Source organism: Acanthopagrus latus, chromosome 19 (assembly GCF_904848185.1).
Source record: "Acanthopagrus latus isolate v.2019 chromosome 19, fAcaLat1.1, whole genome shotgun sequence".
Classification (NCBI taxonomy): Eukaryota; Metazoa; Chordata; class Actinopteri; order Spariformes; family Sparidae; genus Acanthopagrus; species Acanthopagrus latus.
This window is the reverse complement of record NC_051057.1, coordinates 20,144,115-20,162,566: the sequence shown is the minus strand read 5'-3', so window position 1 is coordinate 20,162,566 and position 18,452 is coordinate 20,144,115. Positions and strand designations below refer to the sequence as shown.

Below are 18,452 nucleotides of genomic sequence, written 5' to 3'. Positions count from 1 at the left end.
CTGCTGTCTCCAGCTTTATAGTTAGCGTGCAGATACGAGAGCGGTATCGAGATTCTCATCTGATTCTCGGCAAGAAAGCAAAATGAGTCTTCCCCCCAAAATGTCAAACTATTTATTTAACACACTGACCTTTTTTTCGTATTTGCTCGGAAGGTTTTTCACACTTTGTAGAGACGCGCGTGCATCACAAACAGCCCCGACTGCATTCTGCTCTTTCGTTTACCTTTTAGCTCTTGGTGCTGATCTCTTGGCAAGCCAGCCAGACAAGATGGAGCAGCGGCTGGCCCGTTATTGACCTGAAACTGTCACGCGTTGTAAGATATTATGCTTTTTGCCACGTTCTGCCTGTGCTCTGCCATTAAGAGTGACTCCAGGTAGTCGATGCCGATGCCTGAAATATTCGTCTGACATCCTCGACAGCTGACGCAGCAGCTGTCACCGGGATTGAGAGGGGCGCCGTCTGCTCGGAGTAACGCGGACGAGATGATTTACTTCAGCAGATCATTGTTCAAACTTTGAAAGCTCAAAGATTGAGACCTGATGGAAGAGCCGGCTGCCGTAACATCAGCACCATCAAGCTCCTCTCTCGCTCTCGGGAGATATTTTGGGTCATGCAGATTAATTTCCTTCAGGTTTCTTTTCAGCAGTTGAAAGTCTTTTGGTTTAAATTCATTTCATTGTGAGTGTGGAAATCAGCTTGCAGAGACGTGAATCCGTTTTTGAACTCGCTGTCACCTTTTTCACTTTTGTCGTTGAACGTTAAGGTCTTTTTGTAATACAGGTCTGAAAAATGTAGGGCTGTCCTGAAAACCAATTTAGGGGCTTCAAAACCTCCATAACAATTACACGAATATTTGAAGCTTTGACATGGAGTGTGGGACTAACTATGTGATTTTATTTAATTTTTTTTTTTAATGTACTTATGATTCAAATGAGAAATGAGGCGAGACATCAGCCAACGCCACAACCTCGAGCTCCGACTCAGACGGTAGAATTAATGTTGGCAAAGTTCAATTTCTTCTTGTGACACTGCTGTGCTTGATTGATTGAAGCATAATTGAAAATACTTCGTTTGGTTGCCATAGCTGAAAAATCCCCAAGGTTTGTTGAGACAAACACAGCTGGAGACGCTGTGGACACGAAAGTGGCTTGAAAAGGTTTCCCTGAAAAATCCAGCGACAAAACGTTGTGGTCTGTCATCAAAACACATCCAGTGGTTTCACGCTTACAAATACCAGAACGCAGTCTTGAACAGTGGTCACTGGCTTGTTAGCCTTCATGGTTTTAACCTCCATCACCTCCTGATCTGAAAGTAACGTGATGCAATGCAGAGGTTTTGAGACTAAACCTAATTGTTTTAGGTGCAGCTGATGTGAGTTTGAACGTCTCCACCTTGAATCAGTTTCTGTCGTTTGAATACTGATAGATTATGACGAGCTTCGAAGCTTTTGGGTCAGCCCTTGACAAATATCCTATAGATGATTTTAGTGTGTCAGAACAGAGGATTTTATCACATACATGTAGAAACTGGCCACATCACAAACAAAACAAAACCCCAACAAGGTGTTGAGTGAAGAATAATCTAAACTTAGGCATCAGCGAGATGTTAAATAATGGAAGTTTGCCAGTGAGTCTTGTCAAAAGTTTTAAATTAAATTGTCATATTTAGGAATATTTAATGTATTTGTGTTGGCAGAAGAGGATTCGGTTGTTTGGGTTCAAGTGTTTGCAGCTCCTGGAAATAAAAAAATGCAATTGATTCACTTCTGGTGTTATTCTGGAGGATCTGTGTATAATATCCGCTGTTTTAATGAGTGATGGCGTGATCGTATGTGCGGGTGACAATAAACATCTGTTTCTGGCAGAAGCAGACATTGTCCTTTCTCTGGGAGTGAGTGGCTTCTTTGCAAAGTAGTTTCACTGCAGTGTGAGAGACACTGCAGGCTGCACTGTTAAATCTGCTGAATCACTCGGCTCAAACTCACAGACATTTATTTTGAATTATTGTGTTGTTCTCTGGTGTCCTTGGGATCTGGACATCAGGTGAAATTATAGATACATCTGTAAAAAAAATAGTAGAATTTTTCATTTCACGTCCAAGTGAAGCCATAAACATATTTTACAATTCATCTTACTCACATATTGAGGCAATAAAAGTTTGATATGCCACATTTCAAACTAATCTGCTGACAAAAAATGATTCTATCAGCCCGAACCATCAGAGAAATACACTGCATTTCCTTTAACTGCTGTAATAAAAGCTAAACCACCAAACTAAAGGATTTAAGCACAAGTTACAAAAGTTTATTTGTTTTGAATCATTACAAAATCACCTCAGCTTGTCCTTTAAAATTCAGTGAAGAACACTAACTTTTTAAAGTTGGATTTGCAGTAACTTAATGTATCTCTGATAAGACTTGTGAACTATAAACAGCGAGGCTCAGATAAATGAGATAACATTTTAAACAGCATGCCTCGATCAAAAGCGAGAGTGGCGTACCCCGCCACTCACAGTGAGAACTACGCTATAGAAAGATAAATGATTAGATACTATTAATAGCCTCCAAAACAAGATCTCGTTTCAGGAAAGATTAAGGATATTTTGACCTTTTTTAAGGTGTCTCTTCTCAAGCTGGTATGATTGAAGAACCGGCGAAGTGAAAAGTGAGAGTTGTGAGAAGAGGCGATGTTTTCTTGAGAAGAAGTTGGGAGTCTTCTTGTTGGCGCGCTCACAGTGGGATTATCTGGATCTGGATCTAACAGACACTGGAGGAGCTGCTTCTTCAAGCAGTTCAACGACGGCTTTTAGCTCTGGCAGGCGAGCAGAGAGATGTTAATGTCCGACTGATCCACAGTGGAGATGGACAACGAAGAGACGGCAGAAGATCCCGTGACAAAGATTAAAGAAAACTGAGACTCTGAGAGTGAAGCTGTGAGAGTCTGAAAGAAATTAACCAATTATTTCTGGAATAATTCATAATATTCATAAGATAATGAGGTGAGAGTTGATCATTTTTAAAGGAGTGGAAGAAAACTTACTGAAAGACTGTACTCAAGTTCAGTTTGAGGTACTTACTCTGTTTCTCCTTCTTCTCTTTTATTTTTCTTCTTCTTTTCTTCTTATCTATTTGACTTCTTGTTCTTCTCTTTTGTTTGTCTTCTCTTTATCCTTTTCTTTATTCATCTTCTCCTTCATCTTCCTCTTATTATTGTTTGTTTGTTTATTTGTTTTTGTTTGTGGTTTTCTTTCTTTGCTTTCTTGGTTGTTTAGTGCTGCTGATGCACTTTTGATTTTGAGAAAAAACAGCTGATAAATGAAGTTAATTTTAAAGCATTCCCCGTCTTCTTTCCTCTTCATCTTCTTTTTCTGCCTTTCTTCTTCTTCTTCTTTTCTTTTTCTTTTTCTTCATCTTCTTCTTTTTGTCTTCTTCCACTTTTCCTTCTTCCTCTGACGCTTTTTTCTTCTCCTTTCTCTCCTTCATCTTCCTCTCCACCTTCTTCTTCCACTCTTTTCTGCTACTTCTTCTTCTTCCCCTCCTTCCTCTTCTTCTTCTCTGCATATATCTGCAGATCACAAACCAGCTGTTAGATGTTTCAGTCAGTGAACAAAATGTATTATTTATCTGCTATAATTTCTCAGATGGTGATAAACAGCCCATAATAAAAAACATATTGGCCCCATGTAAACGTCGTGCAGCCCTCACCAAGCGTATGAGTAAAATTCTCAAAATCTCCACTTCCTGTTTTGTTTTTCCTCTCCCAGGTCAGCAGCGTGAGCTCGGTGGTGAGCCGCCGCAGAGAGCAGCGGGTGCTGGTGATGGTCGTCACCATGGTGGTGTGCTACCTGGTCTGCTGGCTGCCTTACGGAGTGGCGGCGCTGCTCTCCACCTTCGGCCCCCGAGACTTCCTGAGCCCGGAGGCGAGCATCATGCCGTCGCTGCTGGCCAAGTTCTCCACCGTCATCAACCCTTTCATCTACATATTCATGAACAAGCAGGTGAGGCGTTCACTGTCGCTGAAGTGTTGCATAATTCCTCACATTCGGTGTTGACAGGTGGAAGATTTGAAAAAAAAAAAAAAAAAAAGAAAAAGTCTGTGTTGTTTCATGATTCAAATCAGCTGTGCTGCAAGTTGCAGATGCAATCATTGTGACTACTGGCGTGACAAATGTGAGTGGGAGGAATAATACTGACAACACTGGACAAACATGATGACTGAACACTAAACGAAAGGTGTGAGAAGGAGATGATATATCTCATCCTGCTGAGCGGGTTTCAGCTGCTGCTCACTGTGAAGTTTACTCACATCCTGCTCGCTTCAGTTTATCATCACGCTCAAACTTTGCACATTTCTTTCCTACTGGAGGATGATCACACAGTAGTACATAACAATTATTACAAATATTAAGAGCAGAGTCACCTGAACAATATCTTTGAATGTTGGTGGCGTGTACAGGGTCCAGAAATGTCAGGGTCATTCTGAGGCGGGACATTACATAACAACTTCTTTTTGCAACTTTTATTATGTATTTATTTTCACACTTTTTTATAGTACTTTTTTTGTGTGTGATAAACTGAAGGATGTGATCACTGGGAGGCTGCTCGTTAGCAACAGTTCGCAGGTGCAGGTAAAGAAATCTGTCCAGAGTGGAGGCAGAGCAGCTGGCGTGGGAAATCGGAGGAAATGTTTTCTCACATAATGCAAAATCAAACTTCACCAAAGTAAGCCAGTAAAAGGTAACACTTAAAGTGAAAACCCTCGCCAAAATGCAACCTAGGCTCTTTTTTCTGTGATTGTATATGAGTCAAACCTTCGTGTAAAAGCATAATTATGACGAAAGAGGCACGCCAACATCAAAAATCTCTATTTTTAAGAAGACTCGATACAACATGAAACTTTGCTCGTAGTATCACCAGGGTCTCTACACATGAACACGAGCATTGAGAACATTGTTTGTGTACACAGAATTCACTAAAAAGAAAGTTTTTCTAACAACTGTGTCGAGTCTTGTTAATGCTTTAAAAAAAGAGATTTTGATGCTAACGTAAAAGTGCCTGTAGCACTCCCATTGAAAATGAGTTTGACCTGAAAACAAAAATCTAAAAAGTGCCTCTTTCATCGTAATTATGCTTTTACATGAAGGTTTGACTCATATACAATCACAAAAAAAAAAAAGCCTATGCTGCATTTTGGCGAGAGTTTCACTTTAATTTTACAGATGCAGTAATTACAAAGCAACGTGTTTGAACTCACATCCAATTACCCTGAGACACTTAAATTTAGAGGCAGGTTAGACTGATTCTAGGTGGAAGTTTCTTAGCAACCACTCACCATGAAAATTTCAGGAGCCTTTTTTATAGGACGTGGAACCAAATGAAGTTGATTTTTGATCCTGTGTTCTGACCTCGTCCTCGGAGCAGATCACATGTTCTTATACAAAATGAGTCATCTACCATTTTATGGCTTTTTTTGAGGAAATTACAAACCATAAAATACCATTAAAATCATCATTTTTGACATTGTCGGGCCTGTTAGTGGCGCACAGGTGAGATATGATGCAACACATGTGCGATAAAACACTTAAACATTGGTTTAAATAGTTAAACACTGACAGGGAAAATTCAACTCCACGATACATACGCTTACTTTTCATCCTGTAACTGAATTTGGTTCCTAATACTTTATCATAAACAAGGTTTTGCAGGATTTTTACTGGTGTTGGAGCATTTTCACAGTCTGATGTTGGTACTTTTACTCGAGTAGATGGTCAGAACTGCTGCCTCTTGTGTAAATTGAAATCCTACACCGAGCCGGTGTTGATTAGTGTCAGCTATCCCTGATGATCTGCCCTCCTTCATTTTGGCAGTGAGTCAGACGCCCGGGCCAGTTCTGTGATTCACACCCAGGGGAGGTTAATGTAGGTGGAAGCTGGGTCCTCATTTACACCTTCATACAGAACACACACACACACACACACACACACACACACACACACACACACACACACACAGACCGACTATAAATACACATACACAAACACACACACACAGATAAAAGACAGAGGTGTGACATTATTATCGTGGTGTCAAAGCCTTAACAGCATCGACACAAAACACCTACCAGCTTCCTGCGAGCTTGTGATACACATCTCTGGCATTCAAGGACGTGGCAGAGGGGGAAAAAAAAACGGAAAAGAAGGAGGAAGTAATCTGGTTGATGTCCTAATTGACAAGACAGCAAACTTCAAGGTGCTTTGAGCAGCATTTCAGCGTCAATAAATCATTACCGCAGTCATTAGTAGATTAGTCTAATAACTGCGAATGAATACAGGCATCACAGAGAGGACGGTTCATGCGTGACTCCAGACTGAGTCAGACAGTTTGACCAGCTTTCCCTTATCCCTCGAAGAAAAAAGAAAAAAATAAAAAAGGAAAAAACACAGATTTTCTTCCAGCGCAGTTTGTTGAGTTGAACTGATCTGACTGTTCTTGTCAGCTGCCCGGCTGACTGACAAGAACAAAAGATGAACAACTGAATTTATCCGGTGCTTTGGTTCAAGGTTGAAGCTTGTGTACGTGAAAACACAAGGTGGGAATTTTCAGCACAACACAGGAGGTAATTTTCAGTGTGAAACTGCTCACCGCTCGTTTCTCAGGTGAAATCAACAACATTTCCTGCCATCGCAGAAAACCTACAAGAGACTCCTTTGTTTCTATGTTGAGTATGGAGGAGGATTTTAATGACAGGAAATATATTAAATGGGAACAAGGAACAAAGGACACAAGAAAGAAAGAAAGAAAGAAAGAAAAAAAGGGGAACTATTGGAGGAATGAAAGAAGAAAAGAAAGGAAGGATGGCAAAAGAAGCAACTACAGGAAGAAGGAAAGAAAGACAAGGAAGGAAGGAAGGAAGGAAGGAAGAACTAACAGGAAGTAGCAGATGTAAAGGAATGAGGAAATAAAGAAGGAAAGTGGGAGGGAAGGAAGTCAAAAGAAACAATGTAGAAAACCTACAAGAGACTACTTTTTTTCTATGTTGAGTATGATGGAGGATTTTAATGACAGGAAATATGTTAAATGGAAACAAGGAACAAAGGACACGCGAAAGAAAGAAAGAAAGAAAGAAAGAAAGAAAGAAAGAAAGAAAGAAAAAGGGAACTATGGGAGGAATGAATAAGAAAGGAAGGGGGATGAAAAGTATGGAAAATATGAAAGAAAACAGTCAGGAAAAAAGAAGCAAGAAAAGAAAGGAAGGAAGGAAAAGAAAGGGGAAGGAGAGAATGATGGAAAAAGAAAGAAACAAAAAAAGAGTAAGAAGGGTGGGAGGAGGGAGGAGGAAGTAAAAAAAAAAAGAAGGATGTGAAGGAAAAACAAAATAGAGGAATGAAGAAGCCGAAGGAGGAATAAAAGAAAAGTATGGAAGAAAGTAGGGAAGGAAGGAGAGTAAAGAAAAAAGAAGGAAGATGCAACGAGGAGAGTCAGGAGGACATCAGCGGGGAGACGAGAACGATAAGAGGAAGAAAAGACGGATGATAATTATGAAAGAAGGGACGAAGATGATAAAAGTGAGAAGATGAAAGACGGGCGGAGAGGTGAAAGATGAAAGAGAGAGGTGAAGGTAGAAAGGTAACGTTAGCTTTGATTTTTGATTAGCATGTGATGTCGGTATCAGTCTGGCGCCGACCTTTTCCTTCCTCCGCCACACGTTCACCCTCTTTTATCAGCGTCCGTCTCTTTTTAATCTGCCTCCACCTGTTGGACCGTCTCTGTGTCTCTGCTGAGCTCCGGAGACGTTTGACTCTGATGACTCGTGAGGCAGTTTTTTCACTTTGTTGGTGTGTGTGTGTGCTGATTGACTGAACTTTGAGGTTGTGCAGGAGGTCTCACTGTGTGGCGCTTTCAGTCTTCAGTTCCTCCCAGCCCATAACTACGGCAGCAGTGTGTTGAGGCGAGTTGAAGACTTAAAGCGCTGCGCAGATTCAAGCCGCCGAGCCGAGAAACACCTGAACAGACGTCTGTGGAGGAGACGCAACCGCCGCTGACGTCTGTCTGCTGGCTCTTCATTTCAAATTAATTATATAGTTGTTATGAAACTCTTTCACTTCTTTCATCTGTTCCACACTGTTTCTTTTGTTATGTTATGGAAAGAAAGAAAGAAAAGGGAGGAAAGAAAGAAAAGGGAGGAAAGACGAATAAGTAGGGAGGAAAAGAAGAAGGAAATGGGAAGGACAGCAAAAGAAACAACTACAGGAAGAGGGAAGGAAAGACAATGACAGGAAGGAAGAAGGAAAGGAAGGATGGAAGGAAAGATGTAAAGGTGTAAAGAAATATAGAAGGAAAGTGAAGGAGGGAAGGAAGGCAAAAGAAACAACAGGAAGAAGTAAAGAGACATGGGAAGGAAAGGAAGGAAGAAATAAATATGGAAAGAGGGAAGAGGGAAGGACAGCAAAGGTTCAACAACAGGAAGAAGGAAAGAGAGACATGGGAAGGAGGAAAGAAAGAAAGAAAGAAAGAAAGATTGGAAGGAATAAATAAAGATGGAAATAGATGGAAAAAGAAACAACAACCGGAAGAAGGAAAGAGAGACATGGGAAGGAGAAAAGAAAGAGAGAACGAAAGAATGAACGACATGAGAAAAGAGGGAGAGGAAAAGAAGAAATTATATGAGGCAGGAAAGAAATGGAAAAAGAGGAAGGAAAGGAAGTAAATAAAGGAGGACAGGAGGGAGGATAGAAAGAATGAAACAGAGAGAAAAGGGACAGATGAAAGGGGGAGAGAAGGAAAGACAGAGAAGCAGAGGAGAAATAAAGGAAAGAGAGAAAGGAAGTAGGAAACATCCTGTCAGCGTCCTGCTCACTGATTAACTGGTGATGGAGAGATCTATCTGACTGTCAGTCAACATACAAACAGCCCTGTCATTTATGTATTTCTTCATATTTCCCTTTAAAAACTCTCCGTCCATATGTTAATCTTCCTGTTATACAATGTGACAGTGAGTGGCAGGATGACAGGAAAGCTTCAACTACACTAACAGAGGAAGCAGTGAAGTGTCATCAGAGGCACTATCAGGTGTCATATTACCTTCAAGACACAGACTTGGATTGGCAGGTGAGGATTCAGTGACTCCTCAGTCTTAAGATCTCAATCTGTGCCTGATATTCGCTGTAATCCCCCCATGACGTCAGTTTGTCCTGCTCTCCTGCTGTTTTCATCCCTTTCTCCTTCACACTTCCCACTTCACACATATCTCTCTCTCTCTCTCGCTCTCTTTTTTTTGTGGTTTCCCCGGAGGTTTCGCTTTTAAACCAACAGCGTTTTTTTGCTTTTTTTTTTCTCCCCCAAAAGCTCAGCTCTCCAGTTAGATTAATACTTTGGGATTTGAGACACCAGAAGATTTAAAAAAAAAAAAAAACCTTGTGCTAAATTTGAGAGCTGCATCATTTCCTCAGGGTAACAGAAAATTAATTGGCTTATATGTATATGATGAATTGTCAGCCCACTGCTTAAGTATCTCCGTTAAAAAAGGCACCGTGAACGCATGTTTGATCCGCGGCGCCCTGGGGAAATGTAGTAGACTTAAAGTATACGTGTGGAACCAGAGAGTATACTAAGTACACTACGTTTATCCAGGGGGGCACGCTGCCTGCTGCACCCCTCAACATGGAGGAAACCAGAGGAACGACTGAGCTGCAGAGAAGCTGTCTGTCTCACGTTTACTGGAAATGATTTTACTACTACCACCACAACTTCTGTCTACCACCAGCAACACTGTCACTGCTGCTACCTTTACACTTCTACTGCTGGAACCAGTTCTAGAGCAGTACACCATTAAGTGCACTACATCAGTTAGGTTTAGGCTTCAAAACTACATCAGTTATGTTTATGTCCCAAACTACTCGGTTAGGTTTGGCATCAAAACTACTCAGTTAGTTTTACGCCCCAAAACTATTCTGTTAGGTTTACGTCCCTAAACTAGTTGGTTAAGTTTAACATCGAAACTACTTTGTTAGGTTTAGGAAAATATCATACTTTGAAGCAAACATAATTGACTTGCATCATGCAGCTTTAGTTGAGTCAGTTGTATGTTAGCTTACGCACTTAACGTGGAAAACAAATAACATTTGACTCTTTGTCACAAGTCAGACACAAACCCTTGTTTCCACAGGAAGTGTTCAGTGTAATCCATCCAACCACCCCGACCAACTCATGACTTTGACCTTCCTCGCTCTGCGCCTGCTTTATACTCCATGGCTCTATACTAATACAGCTATGACTGCTTTGACTATATCATGTAGTGCTGTTTGATTACTGTGACTAAAGAAACTTTTAGCACGTGTTCAAGCTGTTTGATGCCATTTTATTGCTGCTGCTGCTGCTGTTGTGCTACGATTGACTGGTTTCACTGGGGCTCATTTAAGTTAAAAAGTTAAATTGTATTTCTGTACTATTTAATCTGTATTTTATCTAATGTTTTAAAACCTTTGTAATGGATTTGTTCTGCAGATCTCTCCTCTGTGTTTAAAATAAATAAAACCTTGATTTCCCTGACTTTTAGTCCTTCATCCTGATATCACAAATCACAAAATCTGCCTCCAAGGGCTCTAAAGTTGACCGACAATCTAGATGAGGAAATCCCCCTAAAACACACATTAACAGGGGAAAAAATGGAAGAAACATCTGGAAAGAGGAACAGAGGAGGCATCCCTCTTCCAGGACAAACATGAAATAGATGCTCTCAAATTTGGACATTCAGGATGACAAAATTATGTGATGAAATAATTTTATTACTACTCTCTTAGTAATGAGTGTGTGTGTGTGTGTGTGTGTGTGTTTGTGTGCAGTTCTACAGGTGTTTCAGGGCATTCCTGAGCTGCTCCGTCCCCGAGCGAGGCTCCACAATAAAGACATTTTCACGGCCGACGAAGACGCTCCGCACCGCCCGTCAGCCGAGGGAACACCGCGTGTCGGCTCCGGCGCCCTCCACGGTTCTCCCCACACCCAACGCCGTCCACGACTCGTCGCAGAAAGCCAGTCGAGGGGCTTCATCTCCATCTCCATCGAAACAAGAGTCTGCTGCTGCTCCAGCTGCCTCCAACACCCCAGCTGTTGCCCCCAAACCCAAACTGATCCTGGTGGCTCACTACAGGGAGTAGAGACAAGAAGAGGAGCTGAATGTTTACAGAGAGGAGCAGGAGCGCAGGTCTCCAATTAAGAAACAAATCCTCTCAATATTAGAAAAGAGCGAGCACAAAGTGAGCTCAGTGGGAGTCTTGAATACAAGCGGGGACGTTTTAATCCCACAACAGGTTATCATCGCTCTGTGAAGTCGGCGAACAGGGAAACACACGAAACGCCCGACTCATCCTGCTTATAGAAGAGGGACTGTTTATAAAGCAGGAGATGAGGGCTGAACACGGGGGCCTCGTGTTAAGATTACAAACGTCTTTACAGATTAAACAGGTCGAGGTATCTTTGTTACGTAACTGAAGAAAAATGTTCTTTCTCAATCCGGGAAATTATTCAGGAACATTTTTGGACAGGCACAGCGTTCTTTGGCAGGTATTTCATAAACTGTTCGGTGTTTGTTTGGGGGGTTTTTTGTAAGCGGGGCAATGAGGTATTTTGTGCGTCGCTACTGTTAGCAGGATTATTCTTTTTTTGACGATAATTCAGTTGAAGAAGAGGGGTGAGAATTCATTTTCCTGACCCCGTTTCCATGGCTGATATTTGAGGATTTGATACAGAGTATTGAAGATTTGTTGAACAATTTTATGCAATTTGGAACTGAGGGGGTTTCTATTATGCCTTTATTTACACTTTGCTGCGTATAGGCCCCTCTGTCGTCAAAGCTGGGACTGTAATGAAAGCCATTAAAGGGACATTTCACCATGTTATGAGGGAGATTTCACCATTCTGAGTTGTCTTGATGTGTCCGAAGCTGCAGTTTCTTGTCGGTTTTTTGTTTGTGTGTGTTGTCTCCTGTTTCTTCCTTTGCTTATGTAACATAAATGAATTCATGTCACAAACAGATTTTGAGTGTCTCAAGCTTCTTCTATTTACTCGCATGTGTGTTTGTGCGTGCGGGGCTGAGTGTTCACTTTCCCCTCATTCTCTTCCCTCTTAGCCATATTCGCATGTGTTGATTAATCCATGAATTATTAACGGCGGCATTATTTACAGGGACGGAAGAAGATTAACGCTCTAAATTACAGCCTTCGTCTCGGTGAGAAAACAGCAAACAAACAGCGATCGGCGCGTTAGAGTAGACTATAACAACTGACAGCTATGAATGAGTAATGAGCCGAGGGCTGCCGACGCACACTAGCACACACACGCAGAGGCAAAAAGTCAATAATACGTGCTGCACATCTGGGCAGCCTCCCAGAGTAAACTTTTAATCTTTGAGTTTGGGAGTTTTGTGTATTCAGGTCCTGTAGGATTTAAAAGTATCTGAGCAAAGTTTGTCTGCAGTAATTTCAGCTGCATCATCAAACTGTCTGATCATCCGTATCTTCAGTAGAGTCCAAACATATTATTACCAAAATATGGATAAATAAACCATTTCTTCCCACAGGTGAGGAGATCTTTTCTGTCACAGCTCACCTGTGGGTTAGCAGCCCCGGTCTATAATCATAAACTTTATTTATACAGCACTTTCAAAAAAGTTTAGAAAGTCTGTGGACAAACAAACAAAAGCAAGAAAACATTATTACAGAAAGAACACTCGACAGTCAAGCTGCACACAAGGACGCCTCGTCTAAGGTGAGTTGAAACAAGGACGCAGAACAGAAAATGCATAAAACACAAGTGACAAGATGAATCATTACAAGTAGGAGCCACAAAACAGGCAAGGTCACAGAAAAAGAAAGAGAGAGGGAAAGTAAAACAAAACTGGGGACAAATAAAAGGAGTAGAATCAATGAAGGAGCGCTGGAGGACGCCGTCACGTCGGAGGAATCAAGAGCAGATGAAAAGATTAAGAGCAGTAAAAAGATGATAAGTAGATTAACAACAAACAAATAAAAGCAATGAAGGGTGGGAAGTAAAAAAGACATCACATGAGAGGATGAAGAACAGATGAAAAGACTGAGAGCAGTAAACGAAAGGCAAGTCTATAAAAGTGGGTTTTAAGAAGGGATTTAAAAGAATGTAACTAACTTCTAGAGACCGACAGCCGACTGATTGAACGCTCTAGGGAAGTCGTTCTTTATGGTGATTTTATGCCATTAATTTCATGGGACGGCTGGAAATGGTTGTGTGATTACAGAGTCGGTCTTTTGGAGATTAAGAATAATTTATTACATCCATTACATTTGGATTTAATTCACTGACTATCAACTATGAGGCAAAAAATACACTTCCAGTCTCTTAAACCTGCATTCCTCCTAATGGCCAGCAGGGGAGCGACTGTACTGGTTTCAAAAAGAAGTCAGATTGCATGTAAGCTTATGAGAGAACAACTCTACTTCGCACTTGATTTATTACCTCAGTAAGCAGATTTCTGACTAGTTCATGATCTCATACTCTAGTTTCAAGTCTTTGTCCACACAGCGTGATGTTCATTTAGTAAATCATGGTTCGATCCAGAGTAGAATAGACTAACATAGAGCAGGGTATGCTTTAGGGCGCATCCCCTTGATAAGTTGCAACAGAGGCGTGTTCTCGTGTTGTCAGTAAGATCCAATCAGGATAACCTCCCCAGCTCCACCCTCTTGTCCAAATATGGTCACTTCTGCGTGGCTTTAATGCCAAACTCGTAGCTTCAAATGTCCTAAAACCAATGGGCGACACTCACCTTTTAAAAACAGACGTCGCTTTACAAGAGTTAAAAAGATCAACAGTAGGCCTTCAAAGCTGTATATGACCACCAGGCAGCTGTCGCTCAAGAGGTACAGTGGATTGTCCAGTCTTCTGAGGGTTGCTGGTTCGATTCCCCGGATCCCATAGCTGGAAAGTGAGCGCTATTTACCACGACTCAGACTTCAGTCACTATTAAAATGAAAAAGGCTCATTATTTGAGTGAAATGGCCCTTTAATAGTACTATCTGAGACATTTTATTCAAAGTTCTTTTCATGCAAACTTTCAGCCTTTTTCACCACGAGTATAATCCCTAAGAAAAGGGCTGCATGTGTCAGAGTGTGTGTATGTGTGTGTGTGTGTGTGTGTGTGTGTGTGTGTGTGTGTGTGTGTGTGTGTGTGTGTGTGTGTGTGTGTGTGTGTGTTTGGGTCTGTCTGTCTGGACTGTAATTACAAACACTAAGGAGTGAAGCAGCCGCGCTCTTATCACTTTCCGAGACACAGATTGTGTCATCAAACAGATTAAACGTGGACTGATTATCAGCTCCAGACATCCGAACCAACAGCAACAACCTTTATGTTATACTGTCTTCGAAAATTGTTACCGTGTCATGATGGAAGTTCACATTTTTAATCGAATTGCGCAGGAAGTAAACTCTACACATCTGCAACTGCTTATACAATGTTTTGTTTTTTTTAATTGGAGAAAAAAGAAGGGAGCCTATCAGATCTGATCTCACTACACAAACTCCTGGACTCTCATTCCTGCCGGCTGTGTGAATATTTGTGGTTTATTAAGCTCAAAATTGTTCCATATGTGCGCGACTGTTGACAAGTTTTTGTGCTTTTGACACGCGGCCAAGTTTAATTTTTGTAGATAATGATTTGTCAGCCATCCTTGGACCACTTTTTTTCTGCCTGAGAGATCCAGATAATGAAGTAACATATGATATGTTTGGAGCCAGATAATTATCTCCATGAAAATGAAAGTTTTTTTTATTATTATACCGAGGGGAAGCTTCGCAGCTGGATACTTTTTTTAGACAGGTCTGTGTTATTTAATGCATGATGTCCCCGTTTTTTACTCTTACCTGCACTCGGCTGCAGCTCACACCTGCAAATTGTAAAAACTGTGTGAAAGTTGGTCGGTAGGAACCCGAATCAGATTAAAAGTTCTATGATTTCCACCCACTCTTCTCCTTCTACCTACTAATTATCTCAGTGTGACATCAGTTTGGTAAATGTCATCAACAGCTTCCCAGAATCTGCATAAAAGAGAGCAAAACAGTAGAAGTAAAACCGTTTTAATGGTGGCATAGTGCTAAAGTTTGTCAGTGTGTACAGTCAGTGGCACTTCCAGGACACCCTTGAGACATCAGGATGATAAAGAAGCTCGGATTTGATGTTGATGTTCATCGAGAACATCAAAATGAGATGCAGCTCTCCATGGACTGTTAATTTTATCACTGTGATTACAACAAATGTAGAAAAACATTGATCCAAACACCAAAGATGAGTCGGAAAAGATAAATGAGCTCATTTTCCGGTGTCCCTTTGTCGCCAGAAACCACTTAGCAAAGCCTAAAAACTAGGAAAACACCTCCATTATTAACAATTTATTGTTTGACATGTCCTCAGCGTGTCCCCGCTATGACTCCGTTGTTATTGGACTGAGCAGAAAACCTCCTCTCGTCACGTCGTTAAGTCGTTTATAACTGGACCGAGTCCAACCCAAGCGGGGGTCTGTGGGAGAAGTTGCTGTGTATCTCCACTAAATTGCTGCATGCATCCTCATTAGCGGACTGATAAAGACAGGGAGGTTAAAATTGGTTTTATAATCGCCGCATTTTCAGGATGAATGTCCACGTCAGGTCGAGTGAGTGAAGCAGTTTGTAGGGAGACGATGCCAAAAGGACCCAGAGATGTAAGAGAAGTTATAATGGACTGAATCCTCTACTGTACACAACGTAAATGTAATGATCTTCAGTTTCAATCGAAGGATTCTGCTTTGTGGATTTAGAAAATTCCTTTTAATGCATAATGAATATACATATGGGTCAGCCAATGCCAACTCACCCAGAAACTTTTCCCAGTTCACCTCATGGAAACAAAATCCCCTTCATGTGCTCCAAATTCTTTTTAAGTTATGAATTTTTCAAGTCTGGCCCTCAAATTTGTTCCTAGCTTTAGTAAATGTATTTTTTATGTTGTTGTTTGTTCCAACAGCTTAATAAAAAGATGTGTTTGTGCCACTGACTCCCGTCTCATAACTGTATAAACTCCATGTCTCTCTTCGTCAAGACGTTCATAGTTTTATTTTTCAGCTCTCAGTTTCCTCCCAATGTCAGCAGAGTTTCAGTCGCTCAAACTTTTGCTAAGTGAATCATTTAAATTTAATGAGACCTTTTGAAACCTTTTCAATATTTAAACAGGGTCATTTCTTTGAGGTCCACTGGTTAATTGAGGCCAGGTGAGCTGCAGGTGCTGCTTGTTGAACTGACAGGACTCCATCAAGTGGTTGGATACAGAAAGGGGAGTTAGAAAAGCTTACTGAGCTTTTTTCTTTCTTTCTTTTTATCTTCTGCCACAATTGGGGTGTCGGTTGATAAAATTATCTATTTCTAAAAGAGATACATTCTGTAAGAAGATTCATTCAATCAGCTGTTGATGTTAATACTGTTTTCATGTACCTGTTGTTGGCCAAGTCCACCCCGTACCTGTTGCTGGTGGTACGTTCCAGAAGGTATTTAAACTCAGTGTTTCTGCAGCACCAGAGTTTTGACTGTGGGTAGGGGGAGTCTTAACACTTTAATCTGTGCATTTTGGTTCTTTTTTTGTATTAATCTGTGGTTTCTCAAACAGATTTGAGTTTGGGGGCAAAAAAAAAAACTTGAAACCTGATTAAAATCATCGTCTCTTCCAGAGAATAAACTTTAATTGTTCACACATGTGACGGATCAACGAGGAGACTGTTGTTTAAACGTGTAAATGTGAACCAGGAACATTGACTGTTAATAAATTATCCCAGTGACAACACTGGGTGTTATATAGACTTTAATGGGCATAAGACATAATTAAAAAGACATCTACCGGAGCGGGAGTACAAGCTGAATGGATTAAATTGATCAGTATGATTGATGCTCTCATTCACTTTCGAGGCGAGGTTCAAGTTAATCTCAGAGGCTGTTTGATGCCAAGAAGTATTTTCACAGTCCATTAGAAATGAAGGTCTACAATTCTAGACCCATTCTCACTCCCAACGCTTCAAATACAACCTAGTCAGTGGCCCTGTGCTTCCAATTTTGACGACATAGTAAAGAGCAAGAAAAGTTCATGTTACAGGGGCAGCTGGGGTTTTGCTACCTAAGTGCGTAATCATAACGTACATAAATGGCGTACATTATGTTAAGACAGGGGTTGCATCGCCATCGCAAGTTAGGAGACTAAAAGTTGTTTTAAACCCCCAAATATGATCTTTCCTTAATCCAACTGAGTAGTTTTTGAAACCCAAAACCAACCCAACGATGTGGCGTTCAGAGACCAAACCAACTCAACGATGTGGCGTTCGGAGACCAAACCAACCCAACGATGTGACGTTCGGGCTCCAAACCAACCCAACGATGTGGCGTTCGGGCTCCAAACCAACCCAACGATGTGGCGTTCGGAGACCAAACCAACCCAACGATGTGGCGTTGGGGCTCCAAACCAACCCAACGATGTGGCGTTCGGAGACCAAACCAACCCAACGATGTGGCGTTGGGGCTCCAAACCAACCCAACGATGTGGTGTTGGGGCTCCAAACCAACCCAACGCGGTAGTGTTAGAAGCCTAAACCATGAATATTTGACAATGTTGGTTAGAGTCCAAAAGTCATAGACATATGTGAACTGTTTGGCAGCAAGCTTTATTTTGAAATTCTAACCCAATGTTGAATATTACGTATTATTGCTCACTTGACCCTTCACACGCAAATGAGTTGGGAATGAGAATCTGTCGGAAGTACCCTGTAATCTTGTTTGCATCCGTTACAAGAGTTTATGGAAAAAGTCTCCTGTATCTTCTGCAAATGATCAAAAACAAATTCCCCAACATGTACTACTAAGACAGCACATATAGTTGCAGAAATTGGGACCTATTATTCAGTTATGGTAAGGAGAGTCATAAAACACCCGTCAGCTTCAAGGTCTCGGTGGGGTTTTCACAGGAGGTTGCTGATTAGTCCACAGGACACGAGGGTACAGACCTCCCTCTGACAAATAACCCTCACTCAGCTCAGCAGTCCTGGTCAATATGATGAGACTGTGGCTACAACATCAGGTCAAACACTGATCACTCTCTCCTCCGATAGCTGCTGATGAGAAATCCATCACGAAGCTACTGTTCACTCACTCAGCGAGAACCGCAATTAAAATAAGTGGTTTATGTTGTCAGGGTAGAGCATTGATTCCTCCTTCCTCCCTGAGCGCATTAGCTCTTGATAGGGAAGTGGGATTATGGATGCTTTTAAATCTGCCAAAGTAAGTGATAAATTTGGCTATTTATGGTAAGATAATTATTTTTGCTAAGACAAATGAACACACATCAAATCCGGGTTGTCTGCGAGCGGGAGAGATGGAGAAGTGATGAGTGAGAGATGACGGAGATGAGATCAGAGA

At 41.3% G+C, this 18,452-nt stretch overlaps 1 protein-coding gene across 2 annotated transcripts in view; it reads left to right on the top strand.

Moving 5' to 3' along the window:
• tmtopsb (teleost multiple tissue opsin b) overlaps positions 1 to 12,020 on the top strand; it is a 45,714-nt gene extending 33,694 nt beyond the window's left edge. For both annotated transcript variants that reach the window (XM_037078334.1, XM_037078333.1), the window contains exons 3-4: positions 3,764 to 3,997; positions 10,841 to 12,020. In XM_037078334.1, the coding sequence (XP_036934229.1) occupies positions 3,764 to 3,997; positions 10,841 to 11,152 (546 nt within the window). In that variant the 3' untranslated portion in view covers positions 11,153 to 12,020. The remainder of the gene's footprint in view (positions 1 to 3,763; positions 3,998 to 10,840) is intronic.
• The last annotated feature ends 6,432 nt before the right edge of the window (positions 12,021 to 18,452 follow it).